A 13,703-nucleotide genomic window follows, 5' to 3' on the forward strand; every position below is an offset into this window, starting at 1 on the left:
GTGCGCCAGTTCATAGCAAAGTGAGAAACCCCAGACGAATAATAAAGAGAATGACATACAAATTTTAATTGTAAACGAATTTTAAAGGTCATAATTACTTATCTCCATCCTCGCTGATAATAAAGTTTGTTTAGCACTATTATTAACACATAAACGAATCAGATGAAAGATTTCTGTGACACTCCTGTGATTTTTTTATTGTTTTTTCAGAGTCAATCAAAGAATGTAGCAGAAATACAAAAGTTATATAATACATAAAACACCTAAAAGGGGAAAATAATGGTTCACCAGATAACCACAGTGGCGCTAACAAGATACATAAAGTGAAGGTAGTCAAAAAAGAGTGATAATACGCGCCTTCAGAAATCGCATATTACATATCATATACCGGGTGCGTCTCAAAGTGGCTCACCCCTATAACTTTTTTATTTTTATTTTAGATAAAAAAACGAGATTTGGTATGTTAGTATATGACATAAATTAGGATTGATTGACTTATTAAATTGTTTTCAGTCACTTCCGGTTTCACCGGAAATGACTACAACTATTGATTTTTAAATGCTGTTTATGATTTTTAAATGCTGTGATTTTTAAATGCTCGGTATTTTGTTAATTTATTCCATAGAAAATGGCACTCAGAATCGAATGACATATCCACATGTCAACTTTTGGCATATTCGCTCAAATAAAAATTGTATTTTGATTTTCAATCTAGAGTGCCATGGCTGGGTTAAAAACACTAATTTTTAATCAAGGAGCCTTGGAAAAATAGATTTAATCGTCTAATGTTTGAGTGTCTTATCCTGGCCAGTTAAAAGATGTAATCGTAATTTTAATCATATCTCAATTTTTTCAAATGGAACATTTTTAAATGCTGTTTATGATTTTTAAATGCTGTGATTTTTAAATGCTCGGTATTTTGTTAATTTATTCCATAGAAAATGGCACTCAGAATCGAATGACATATCCATATGTCAACTTTTGGCATATTCGCTCAAATAAAATTGTATTTTGATTTTCAATCTAGAGTGCCATGGCTGGGTTAAAAACACTAATTTTTAATCAAGGAGCCTTGGAAAAATAGATTTAATCGTCTAATGTTTGAGTGTCTTATCCTGGCCGGTTAAAAGATGTAATCGTAATTTTAATCATATCTCAATTTTTTCAAATGGAACATTTTTAAATGCTGTTTATGATTTTTAAATGCTGTGATTTTTAAATGCTCGGTATTTTGTTAATTTATTCCATAGAAAATGGCACTCAGAATCGAATGACATATCCATATGTCAACTTTTGGCATATTCGCTCAAATAAAATTGTATTTTGATTTTCAATCTAGAGTGCCATGGCTGGGTTAAAAACACTAATTTTTAATCAAGGAGCCTTGGAAAAATAGATTTAATCGTCTAATGTTTGAGTGTCTTATCCTGGCCGGTTAAAAGATGTAATCGTAATTTTAATCATATCTCAATTTTTTCAAATGGAACATTTTTAAATGCTGTTTATGATTTTTAAATGCTGTGATTTTTAAATGCTCGGTATTTTGTTAATTTATTCCATAGAAAATGGCACTCAGAATCGAATGACATATCCATATGTCAACTTTTGGCATATTCGCTCAAATAAAATTGTATTTTGATTTTCAATCTTGAGTGCCATGGCTGGGTTAAAAACACTAATTTTTAATCAAGGAGCCTTGGAAAAATAGATTTAATCATCTAATGTTTGAGTGTCTTATCCTGGCCGGTTAAAAGATGTAATCGTAATTTTAATCATATCTCAATTTTTTCAAATGGAACGAGGGTGGCTCATTAGCATATTGAGAAAAAGCATTTTTTACAAATAATTTGGTACCACACACGTGGTATTTCGAATTTCGAGTCAAATTGTCGGTATGAACCGCACGTTAGAATTTCAAACAAACCATATGCGAAAATGTTGAAAGTTGACATATGATATGTCATTCTATTCGGAGTGTCATTTTCTATCGGATAAAGTAAAAAAATACCGAAGGTGCCATTTAAAAATTAAAAGTTGTAGTCATTTCGTGGAAAAACCGGAAGTGACAGAAAACAACTGAATACGTCAATCAATCCTAATTTATGTCATACACTAACATACTAAATCTCGTTGTTTTTTCTGCAAAATAAAAAAGTTATAGGGGTGAGTCACTTTTGAGATGCACCCGGTATAGTTCTTCTCCAAAAAGTATTTACTTCCAAATATTACCTCTACATTTTACGCCATATTACCTCTACATTTGCTTTATATTTGAATATAAATCAGTGTATATGTAATCTATATTTATTTGATATTATGTTATTTGATTAAACTACTAATTATACGATTCTTAATAAGACAATGATAAGGTTGCCATTCATTCAGTAGTACATTATCTTTTAGAATAGGTAGTGTGAAGTTAGAACAATATTTTTGTGGACAATTATGGACAGTTATAAAATTGGAACAGGGAAACCTTTTAAAAACCATCCATTTAATGAAGCAAACTTTATATCGAAAATATTTTTCCTGTAAGTTGTATTCCAAGCTTAAGAGGTCATTTCTTAGTGTTGTAAATGTACAAGTACTTATACGGAGCAATTCAAAATGATTAAAATAATTAGTTCAACATTTGGTTGGTAATAAATTTAAAAAATTCAAATATTTATCAGCTGTTATCACAAGTGGCAAAACAAAGGAAAAAGTAAATAATACGATTATTTTTAAATGATATTAAATTAGTTTTCCATGAGAGTGAGTCAAGACGAGATTAAAAATAAATGGATTTAATCTAAAGGTTTTCTAATTTAATTTTTGAATAAAATGTCTCAAAATAAATGAAAAATATAGGTTATATAAATTATAAAGTTTTATAAATCATAAAATTTTATAAATTGGTTTTAGTCCAAAAAAATGTTTGTTAGAAAGTATCCAATATAATAATCTGATAAATCTGAATTTAGTAATAAAAAAGTTCTACATATTTTTTTGGAATTTATAAGGTAAAAAGGTACATTTGGCCGTCGATATTTTATGTCCCATGAATACTATAAATAATTATTTTTTAATTTAAAATAATAACTATTATAGGACTAAGATCCGACTGCATAATTATTATTTAATAGCTAATCGTATTTTTTTTGGTCACTTCCGGTTTTACCGGAAATGATTACAACTTTTGATTTTTAAATGCCACCCTCGGTATTTTTTTACTCTATTCGATAGAAAATTACATTCTGACAAGAATGACATATCATATGTCAACTTTTGACATTCCCGCTTAATAAAAAATCGTATTTTAAATTTCAATCTAGAGTGCCATGGCTATGCTAAAAACACTCAATCTTAATCAAGGAGCCTAGCCTTGGAGAAATAGATTTGATCGTCTAATGTTTTTAGTTTCTTGTCCTGGCCGGTTAAAAAATGCCCAAATCGTATTTTTAATCATATCTCAATTTTTTTCAAATAGAATCAGGGTGGGTCACTAGCATATTTGGAAAAAGCATTTTTTATGAATAATTTGATACCACACACTTGGTATTTCGAGTCAAATTTTCGTTAGGAACGGTTAAGAAAAATATTCCATAAGTTATAATTTCAAATATTTGTCAGAAAATATGCTCACTGATAGTTCATTTTAGGTAGAATTGACTGCCGCAAACCGTTTTTCGATATCTGTAATAGATCTTGGGTTATTTGAGAAAATCTTCAAAAGAAATATACCTATTTATGAATAGGGAGAATACACAGGGTGCCCATTTTAGGAATTTTATATAAGTGCCAACCTAAAGTATGTTAGGATGTATTTCAGGAGAATATTTTAACTTCTACAGGCTGGCTCAAAAAAGTATGGGTGGATCGGGATGAGATTTTTTTTAAATGGAACACTCTGTATACTATTCCTTTGTTACATGGAGAATTAAAAAATGAACATTTTTTATATTTAAAGTATTTCAAAATTTGTATCTTGTGTCAATATCAGTCTGGTATTTATCATTGAAAGAGCTATATACCGGGTGCGTCTCAAAAGTGGCTCACCCCTATAACTTTTTTTATTTTTTCAGATAAAACAACGAGATTTGGTATGTTAGTATATAACATAAATCTGGATTGATTGACATATTCAATTGTTTTCGTTCACTTCCGGTTTCACCGGAAATGACTACAACTTTTTTTGATTTTTAAATGGCACCCTCGGTATTTTTTTACTTTATTCGATAGAAAATGACACTCTGAATAGAATGACATATATTATCATATGTTAGCTTTTGACATTTTCGCATATGGTTTATTTGGCATTGTAACCTACGGTTCATAACGAAAATTTGACTCGAAATACCAAGTGTGTGGTATCAAATTATTCGTAAATAAATGCTTTTTCCATATATGCTAATGAGCCACCCTCGTTCCCTTTGAAAAAATTGAGATATGATTAAAAATACGATTTGGGCATCTTTTAACCGGCCAGGACAAGACACTAAAAACATTAGATGATCGAATCTATTTTTCCAAGGCTCCTTGATTAAAAATTAGTGTTTTTAACACAGCCATGGCACTCTAGATTGAGATTTAAAATGCAATTTGTTTTTGAGCGAATATGTCAAAAGTTGACATGATATGTCATTCGATTCAGAATGTCATTTTCTATCGAATAAAGTAAAAAAAATCATAATTCATAGTCATTTCCGGTGAAACAGGAAGTGACCGAAAACAATTGAATACGTCAATCAATCCTAATTTATGTCATATACTAACATACCAAGTCTCGTTTTTTTTATCTAAAAAAATAAAAAAGTTATAGGGGTGAGCCACCTTTTGAGACGCACCCGGTATATGTAATTAAAACTTGAATATTTGCGAAACCGTTAAAAATTTTCAAATACCTTAAATATTAAAAATATTCATTTTTTAAATCTCCATGTAACAAAGGAATAATATACAGGGTGTTCCATATAAAAAAATCATCCCGATCCACACGTGCTTTTTTGAACCACCCTGTAGAAGTATGTACAGGGACATCATTTTAAGTGTCTCACTCGATTTATAATTTTCCTGTTTGGTATTTAAAGATAGTAGAAAGATTTTCTAATGTAATTTTTCGCGAGGATGCCGATTCTCTATACCAAAATTTTTTAAAACGTCAATTTTGACCGATATGACGCCATCTTGATTTTTTTTAAATGGAAACCCCTACATATTTTAGCATGGTCCGGTAGACATGTTTCAGCTAATTTCAAAAATATATAGTTTAGTATACTTTGCACTTACCGTTTTCGATATACAGTGGATTTAAAAATGAATTGTTCCAGAATCATTTTAAGTGTCTCACCCATATTAAAATTTTCCTCTTTTCTATTTTAAAATAGTAAAAAGATATTTTAATGTAATTTTTCGCGGGGATGCCGATTTTCTACATTAAAATTTTTTAAAACGTCAATTTTGACAGATACGACGCCATCTTGATTTTTTTTAAATGGAAACCCCTACATATTTTAGCATGGTCCGGTAGACATATTTCAGCTAATTTCAAAAATATATAGTTCAGTATACTTTGCACTTACCGTTTTCGATATACAGTGGATTTAAAAATGAATTGTTCCAGAATCATTTTAAGTGTCTCACCCATATTAAAATTTTCCTCTTTTCTATTTTAAAATAGTAAAAAGATTACTAAATGTAATTTTTCGCGAGGATGCCGATTTTCTACATTAAAATTTTTTAAAACGTCAATTTTGACAGATACGACGCCATCTTGATTTTTTTTAAATGGAAACCCCTACATATTTTAGCATGGTCCGGTAGACATATTTCAGCTAATTTCAAAAATATATAGTTTAGTATACTTTGCACTTACCGTTTTCGACATACAGTGGATTTAAAAATGAATTGTTCCAGAATCATTTTAAGTGTCTCACCCATATTAAAATTTTCCTCTTTTCTATTTTAAAATAGTAAAAAGATCATTAAATGTAATTTTTCGCGAGAATGCCGATTTTCTACATTAAAATTTTTTACAACGTCAATTTTGACAGATATGACGCCATCTTGATTTTTTTTTAAATGGAAACCCCTACATATTTTAGCATGGTCCGGTAGACATATTTCAGCTAATTTCAAAAATATATAGTTTAGTATACTTTGCACTTACCGTTTTCGATATACAGTGGATTTAAAAATGAATTGTTCCAGAATCATTTTAAGTGTCTCACCCATATTAAAATTTTCCTCTTTTCTATTTTAAAATAGTAAAAAGATTATTAAATGTAATTTTTCGCGTGGATGCCGATTTTCTACATTAAAATTTTGTAAAACGTCAATTTTGACAGATACGACGCCATCTTGATTTTTTTTAAATGGAAACCCCATCATATTTTAGCATGGTCCAGTAGACACATTTTAGCTAATTTCAAAAATATATAGTTTAGTATACTCTGCGCCTACAGTTTTCGAGATATACAGTGCATTTAAAAATGAAATGTTTAGCATTATTTTAAGCTACTCATCCAGTTTACAATTTTCGAATTTTAAAATTCTTGAAAATGTCAAATTTGACAATTACGACGCTTAAAATTTTTTATTTATTTATACTTTGATTCTTCTTCAATATGACCTTTATATACGGATTGATTTGATGTCAATATAGCTCTAATTTCTAAGGGGCGCCACATATATGTGTTTTAACTGTTTTGAAGAGTAATAACTTTTCGTCCGTACGTGTATAAAACTACTGAGTAAAAAAATATTCATTTATAACGATTTTTACGTAAAAAAGGTCTCTTGTAAAAATTGTTACGAGTAATGGTTAGCTTAGGTTAGGTTAAATCGAAATTATCAATACCTGCCATCATTGACATAAATTAAACATGTGGACTAAATAGTTACTAGACTGAAATCATAAATTTGAATTTTTTTTTGTCAAAAGTTCAACAGAAACTGTTTTATCATCATTTTTCCGCAGAAAAATTTAAGATTAATTTAAAAAAATAAAAATTTCCCACCATTTATTTCAGCCAAATATCTATCTACTCAACATGTTTATTTTTTTGTCAATAATGACATGTATTGTCTATTTCCATTCGAAATATCTGGAGAAAGGTTGCTCGTACCGATTTTTACCAAGAGACATCTTTTACGTAAAATATCAAGAAAATGTATATTTTTTACTCAGTAGTTTTATACAGGTATGGGCGAAAAGTTATTACTTTTCAAAACAGTTAAAACACATGTAGGTGGCGCCCCCTACAAATAAGAGTCATATTGACATCAAAATCACATTTTTCATGTCAAAAAACTCCCAGATATGAATTTTCAGCCAAATATTGACGTTACTTCAGAAATTAATTGGAAAAAATCGAAATAAAAATGAAACTTCTACACCCTGTATCTCCGAAACTAAGCAGTGTAGGACATATATTTATACGAACTTTTTTACTTATTTTTGTCTGCAGAATATGCTGCCGAAGTTTCCGGAATACAGTTTGGACCACCCTGTATATAAAAAATCTTTTTTGAAAATTTAGTTTTAAACTGCTAGTCATTTATCATAAGATTTTAAGCTCAATTATTTTTTTTTAAGCTCAAATATTTCAGCTCAATTTATGTAAATTTCGATCATTTCAATACGAATGCCACTCAGTTGTACCGGGCGGTGTTAAAATTTTTTGGGTTTCCATTTAAAAAAAATCAAGATGGCGTCGTATCTGTCAAAATTGATGTTTTAAAAAATTTTAACGTAGAAAATCGGCATGCTCGCGAAAAATTACATTAAAATATCTTTTTACTATTTTAAAATAGAAAAGAGGAAAATTTTAAATTGGGTGAGACACTTAAAATGATTCTGGAACAATTAATTTTTAATCCACTGTATATTGAAGATGGTAAATGCAAAGTATACTAAACTATATATTTTTGAAATCAGCTAAAATATGTCTACCGGACTATGTTAAAATATAATGGGGTTTCCATTTAAAAAAAATCAAGATGGCGTCGTATCTGTCAAAATTGACGTTTTAAAAAAAATTAATGTAGAAAATCGGCATCCTCGCGAAAAATTACATTAAAATATCTTTTTACTATTTTAAAATAAAAAAGAGGAAAATTTTAAATTGGGTGAGACACTTAAAATGATTCTGGAACAATTCATTTTTAAATTCACTGTATATCGAAAATGGTAAATGCAAAGTATACTAAACTATATATTTTTGAAATTAGCTAAAATATGTCTACCGGATCATGTTAAAATATAATGGGGTTTCCATTTAAAAAAAATCAAGATGGCGTCGTATCTGTCAAAATTGACGTTTTAAAAAAAATTAATGTAGAAAATCGGCATCCTCGCGAAAAATTACATTAAAATATCTTTTTACTATTTTAAAATAAAAAAGAGGAAAATTTTAAATTGGGTGAGACACTTAAAATGATTCTGGAACAATTCATTTTTAAATCCACTGTATATCGAAAATGGTAAATGCAAAGTATACTAAACTATATATTTTTGAAATTAGCTAAAATATGTCTACCGGACCATGTTAAAATATGATGGGGTTTCCATTTAAAAAAAATTAAGATGGAGTCGTATCTGTCAAAATTGACGTTTAAAAAAAATTTAATATAGAAAATCGGCATCCTCGCGAAAAATTACATTAGAAAATCTCTCTACTATCTTTAAATACCAAACAGGAAAATTATAAATCGAGTGAGACACTTAAAATGATGTCCCTGTACACGCTGTAGTATACACGTACCCTAAATTATGTAAATACCGTATGATCGAAAAAAAACGGCGTCAAATACTGCTGGAAAATGAAAATCCATGATAATTTTGGCGAGGTCAGTCTCTAAACATAATTTACTAAAAATTGACACAAAACTTGTCGAAAATTAACATAAGTACAGAAAGATTACAGAAAAAAGGATAAAACGTTTCTTACAAATCTATTTCCAAAAAAATATTTTTTCTCGAATTCTAAACTACACCATTTAATAATAATTTTTACTCAATATAAAAATAAATTACAACCTTCTTAGAGCCAACTGGCACTAATAAATGGTGCCTAGGGTTTGACCTGGCCAAAATTAACGATTGTCATTCTCCCGTCGTCTTTGACGCTATTTTGTTTCGATGCGTAGAAATGATAAATTTTATTGAAATGTCACTTCTAAACGCGCGCTGGGAATAAAAATTCAGGCGGTAATACGACACGCGACACACCCCCCAGGCGAGGGGAAAAGTGGTAAGGACAGCCAGGGCTTTTTTTCAATATCAAGGGGCCGTCCTCTGCCGGAAACACTGCGACCTGTGAGCCTATTATGTTTGTCCCCTTTCTTATATCTGCACTCATTCTCCTATCCCTGTACCCTACACTATCAGCCCACGGCCACACAGAAAGCGTTTTTAGCGTTTTGCGTCTCAAGCGCTTTTTGCGATTTTACCGTTTTAAGGTTTTTTTTTCGATTTGTGTCCATTAAAAACACGCAAAAGACGCGGCAGGTCTGCAGTTTCTATCAAGATGTCAATTAGTAACGTCGCAAGCTCGTGGATTCCCGACCCATTCAACAATCAATCCTGTGAAAAAGAGAGGGGCGAGATCGGCGCGGTTAGCGTTGAAGAGACGAAGATAAAAGATGCTGGGATTGAATTGTGGACGGGCCGGGGCATATATTCGGCGACAAACACAATCTACTGCTAATGCCAGTGGTGTGTGTAAAAATATTAAATAGTATTTGCCATTTATTTTACGAATTTTAGTTTATATGTGTATAGTTTTTTTATATTGTAGTGTTGTGGTTACTTGTTATAATTATAATATAATATAATAAAGAGAATTTTATAATTATATAACAGAATAGTAAATATATACTACTAGTTGCTAACGCAATTTTAGTACATGATTTATGAAACTTTTTGGAGTGAAACTTCTTTACGCGCGCTGGGAGTAAACATTCAAGGCCGTGACATACGAGCTATTGAGACGGCCCTGACACACGAGCTAGTTGTAACGAAACGTGTTAACGGCTTAGAACTACGTAGTTACGCGACGTGTATTTGTGCGCAGTCCTCGTGTTTATCAAAAATATTGATATTTTAATACAAATTTTGTAAAAGTGAATCAAATTATTACGTTTAAAAAACCATTACACATAAAAAAACTATTTTTATTATTTAGGCGAATAAAACTGTTATACGTATAAAACTATTTTTTACGCGTATAAAACTATTTGTTACTGGTAGAAAACTATTTTTTACGCGTATAAAACTATTTGTTACGTGTAAAAATCGATTTGTTAAACGTAAAAAACAATTTTTTTACACGTCAAAACCTTATTGTTTCTGGTAAAAAACCTTTTTTACGCAAAAAGAAAGATTTTTTGTGTAAAAAACTATTTGTTAGACGTAAAAAAATTTTTTTTTCGCGTCAAAAACTTATTGTTTCTGATAAAAAAACTTATTTAGGTACACAAAAAAATATTTTTTACGTGTAAAAAACTATTTGTTACGCGTAAAAAAACTATTTTTTTACGCGTCAAAAACTTATTATTTCTGGTAAAAAACTTTTTTACACAAAAAAAATATTTTTTACGTGAAAAAAACTATTTGTTACGTGTAAAAATCTATTTGTTACACCTAAAAAACTATTTTTTACGCGTCAAAAACTTATTGTTTCTGGTAAAAAAAACTTTTTTACGCAAAAAAAAATATTTTTTACGTGTAAAGAACTATTTGTTACACGAAAAAATTAATTTTTACGCGTCAAAAACTTATTGTTTCTGGTAAAAAAAACTTTTACGCAAAAAAAATATTTTTTACGTGTAAAGAACTATTTCTTACACGTAAAAACCTAATTTTTACTCGTCAAAAACTTATTGTTTCTGGTAAAAAACTTTTTTACAGAAAAAAAATTACGTGTAAAAAAATTATTTGTTACACGTAAAAAACTATTTTTACGCGTCAAAAACTATTTGTTTCTGTTAAAAAACCTTTTTTACGCAGAAAAAAACACTTTTTACGAATAAAAAACTATTTTTTACGCGTAAGAAAATATTCCTTTAATTTATGACTTTTTCAACATTTCAAACTACATTTTTTCAAACATTTCCTTGAAATTTTTGAATTTAAGACAATCTTCCTAAACAGTAGATGTTCTCTATAAAAATATTTTTAGATAATATCCTAAAATGAAAAATGCTATTAGTAATTACTATTTAATTTATTTTTATTGTATTAATAAATATTACGTTCGTCTATGACGGGGTCTCATAGAAAACGCTAAAGACTACAGAAAACAAATTGATTTGTTTTCATTTGCGTTTTTTGCGAGACCCGCCGAGCGCTAGATGCTTTCGATGGGGCCACTCCTATATAATCCTATTATTTTGTTTTAGGCGCAAAAGTCGCTTCACGCTAAAAACGCAAAAAACGATTTCTGTGTGTCCGTGCACTTATGCAGATCATTGATAGAATGGGAGCATAGTTCCTCCGGTTCTAGCCTAGCTGTTACAAATAAAAAGTGTCGCTTGCGTTCTAGAGCCTCGCATTTAGATCTTGATCGCAATGTCTGCAGGAAAGACTTCCTTGATACAGGTTGAGCTTGTTCAGGTAACACTTGACAGCCATGTGCCCTGTCGAGGGGCCTGTTGTAATGCGCACTTTATTCCTGGTAAGCATTAGCAGTTCTTCTGTAGTTTTAGAGCTAGGTACTTGGATAAAGGCCTTGCTGTGCCTGTGCTCCTGTCTGTTTCTTCAGTGGACATTCTGCTTTTCATTTATTCTTTCCCTGATCCAGAGTTTTATACGGCTTAAAAAAAATCTTCTTCTTCTATGGAAAGGATCAATAGCAAACAGATTCCGTCTGCTGAATACAGCCTATGACTCTGGAAACTTCCCAATCCGGTCCAGATATGGCCACTTGCCCTTACGGCATTCAGCCAGCACTACATTAGAAAAAATCCGCCGATTTAAATGCAATTTCGTATGTCGATAGATTGGACCAAGGCCAACTTGACCGTGTAAGAAAAGTGTCACTATGACAGTTAGTTTTGACGTAAGAAATGTTAAAAATTGACGTCGTCCGATCGCGACCAAATTTAGTGGGTAGGCTAGGTGAGCGACGACGGTGCACACGGCCCCACTCTGCAAAAGTTCGATACGATAGCTTCTTTCGTTTTCCTGTTATTACCGATTCTGAACCATCCTAGAACTGTGATGCGTATGCGCAGAAGGAAATATGAAGACATTATTTCATTTGCGCATGTCCTGCAGAATTCTAGGACGGTTCAGAATCGGCAATAACAGGAAAACGAAAAAAGCTGATGTTTCGTTTACTTTTGATTTCGGCATAATTGGGGACTGGCTACAGGATGGCGCCCTCAACGTATCGAACTGATGCCTCCAAATAGACGAAATTATCCGATTTTTTTTTTTTAATTATGGGTCGATAGAAACAAAACTCGGCACGTGGATAGATGTACCCGAATGGAGTCCTTAGACGGACAGACTGAGACAGACGATCATTTTAATACAAATTTTGTGGAAATGTATCAAATTACCTATTTATTAATTTTTAATTTTTTTACAATTCCAAACTTCAAATCCTTCAATTTAATAGTTGTTCGTAAGAAGTTTCACTTCAAATATGCATAGTGCACACACAATTTTTTTCAGATGGACATTTCCCCTATTTATCAAAGGTTTCAAGAAAGACCTCCTTGAAGATGATCTTTATCCATCTTTGAAGGAGCACGATTCAAAAATTCTTGGAGACAAACTGGAAAGGGAATGGCATACAGAACTGAAGAAGAAACCGAATAATCCATCGTTATGGAAAGCCTTGGCAAAGGTTTTCGGAAAAGTTCTATCTATTTTAGGCTTTTGCTGTTTGTGCATGGAAATATTTGTAAGGTAAGAAAATTATACAATTAAAAAAGTAGGAAATTTACGATTGATTTTGGTACACCCACTGTTCTTAGTTTGGTTAAAAATGATCTCCATAGTGCTATATGCAGAGATGTACAAGGTGGGCCTAATTGGACACTTTTAAATGGAAACACTCAATTTTCTATAGGAAATAGAAGAAAACTAATATCGATGGCTGGAGCTCAATTTTTATCAAAAACTGTGATGGTAAAAACCGCACATCGATATCTCATCATAAATCGCTGTAACTTTTTTGCTATGGAAAATTCTGTATTTTTATGGAAACATTTCCAAAGCACCTTTTTACGTAGAATTTAATGGTTTAAATCTATTTTTTTTTAAATTAATAATTTAAGAGTTATCAACCGAAATTTTTTTTTTATTTGGGACACCCTGTATATATTTTTTATTCACTGGAAAGAGATCAAAATTACATTTCGAAAAAATTTAGCACACTTGATATTTTGTTCGAGTCCCCTTCGAAATACCGAATTTTTACAACTTCACGACTTTTAACTAGTAGGCTTTGGATCTGCCCCTAATGGAACTATATTTTCCAGGAAGACAAGGCACCGCCTCACAATGCTGAAATAATTGAATACCTAACCAAGGCCCCTACCGTTGGCCGGCAAAGCCGCAGGACTTAGCGCCTATGAATTTTTATCTTTGAGGAAGCCCCAATTTTTTTTAAATAGCCTGTATACTCTAGACAAGAATTAGAAGTACTTAGCGGTTATGCGAGGGTATCTTTCACCCCTACTAAGTTAATGAGTTCCGCGAGAAATGTTCA

The 13,703-nt window shown here is 31.0% G+C and overlaps 1 protein-coding gene across 4 annotated transcripts in view; it reads left to right on the top strand.

The window, feature by feature from the left end:
- The first annotated feature begins 202 nt into the window (after positions 1 to 202).
- Positions 203 to 13,703, top strand: part of LOC115890595 (probable multidrug resistance-associated protein lethal(2)03659) — a 60,228-nt gene continuing 46,727 nt past the window's right edge. For 2 of the 4 annotated variants that reach the window (XM_030910870.1, XM_030910872.1), the window contains exons 1-2: positions 2,366 to 2,531; positions 12,662 to 12,898. In XM_030910870.1, the coding sequence (XP_030766730.1) occupies positions 2,446 to 2,531; positions 12,662 to 12,898 (323 nt within the window). In that variant the 5' untranslated portion in view covers positions 2,366 to 2,445. Of the gene's footprint in view, positions 330 to 2,365; positions 2,532 to 12,661; positions 12,899 to 13,703 lie in introns of those variants that run through there. The other 2 variants (XM_030910871.1, XM_030910874.1) reach the window with 2 other exon arrangements.

Source organism: Sitophilus oryzae, unplaced genomic scaffold (genome assembly GCF_002938485.1).
Source record: "Sitophilus oryzae breed Bouriz unplaced genomic scaffold, Soryzae_2.0 scaffold_888_pilon_pilon, whole genome shotgun sequence".
In the NCBI taxonomy this organism is placed as follows: domain Eukaryota; kingdom Metazoa; phylum Arthropoda; class Insecta; order Coleoptera; family Curculionidae; genus Sitophilus; species Sitophilus oryzae.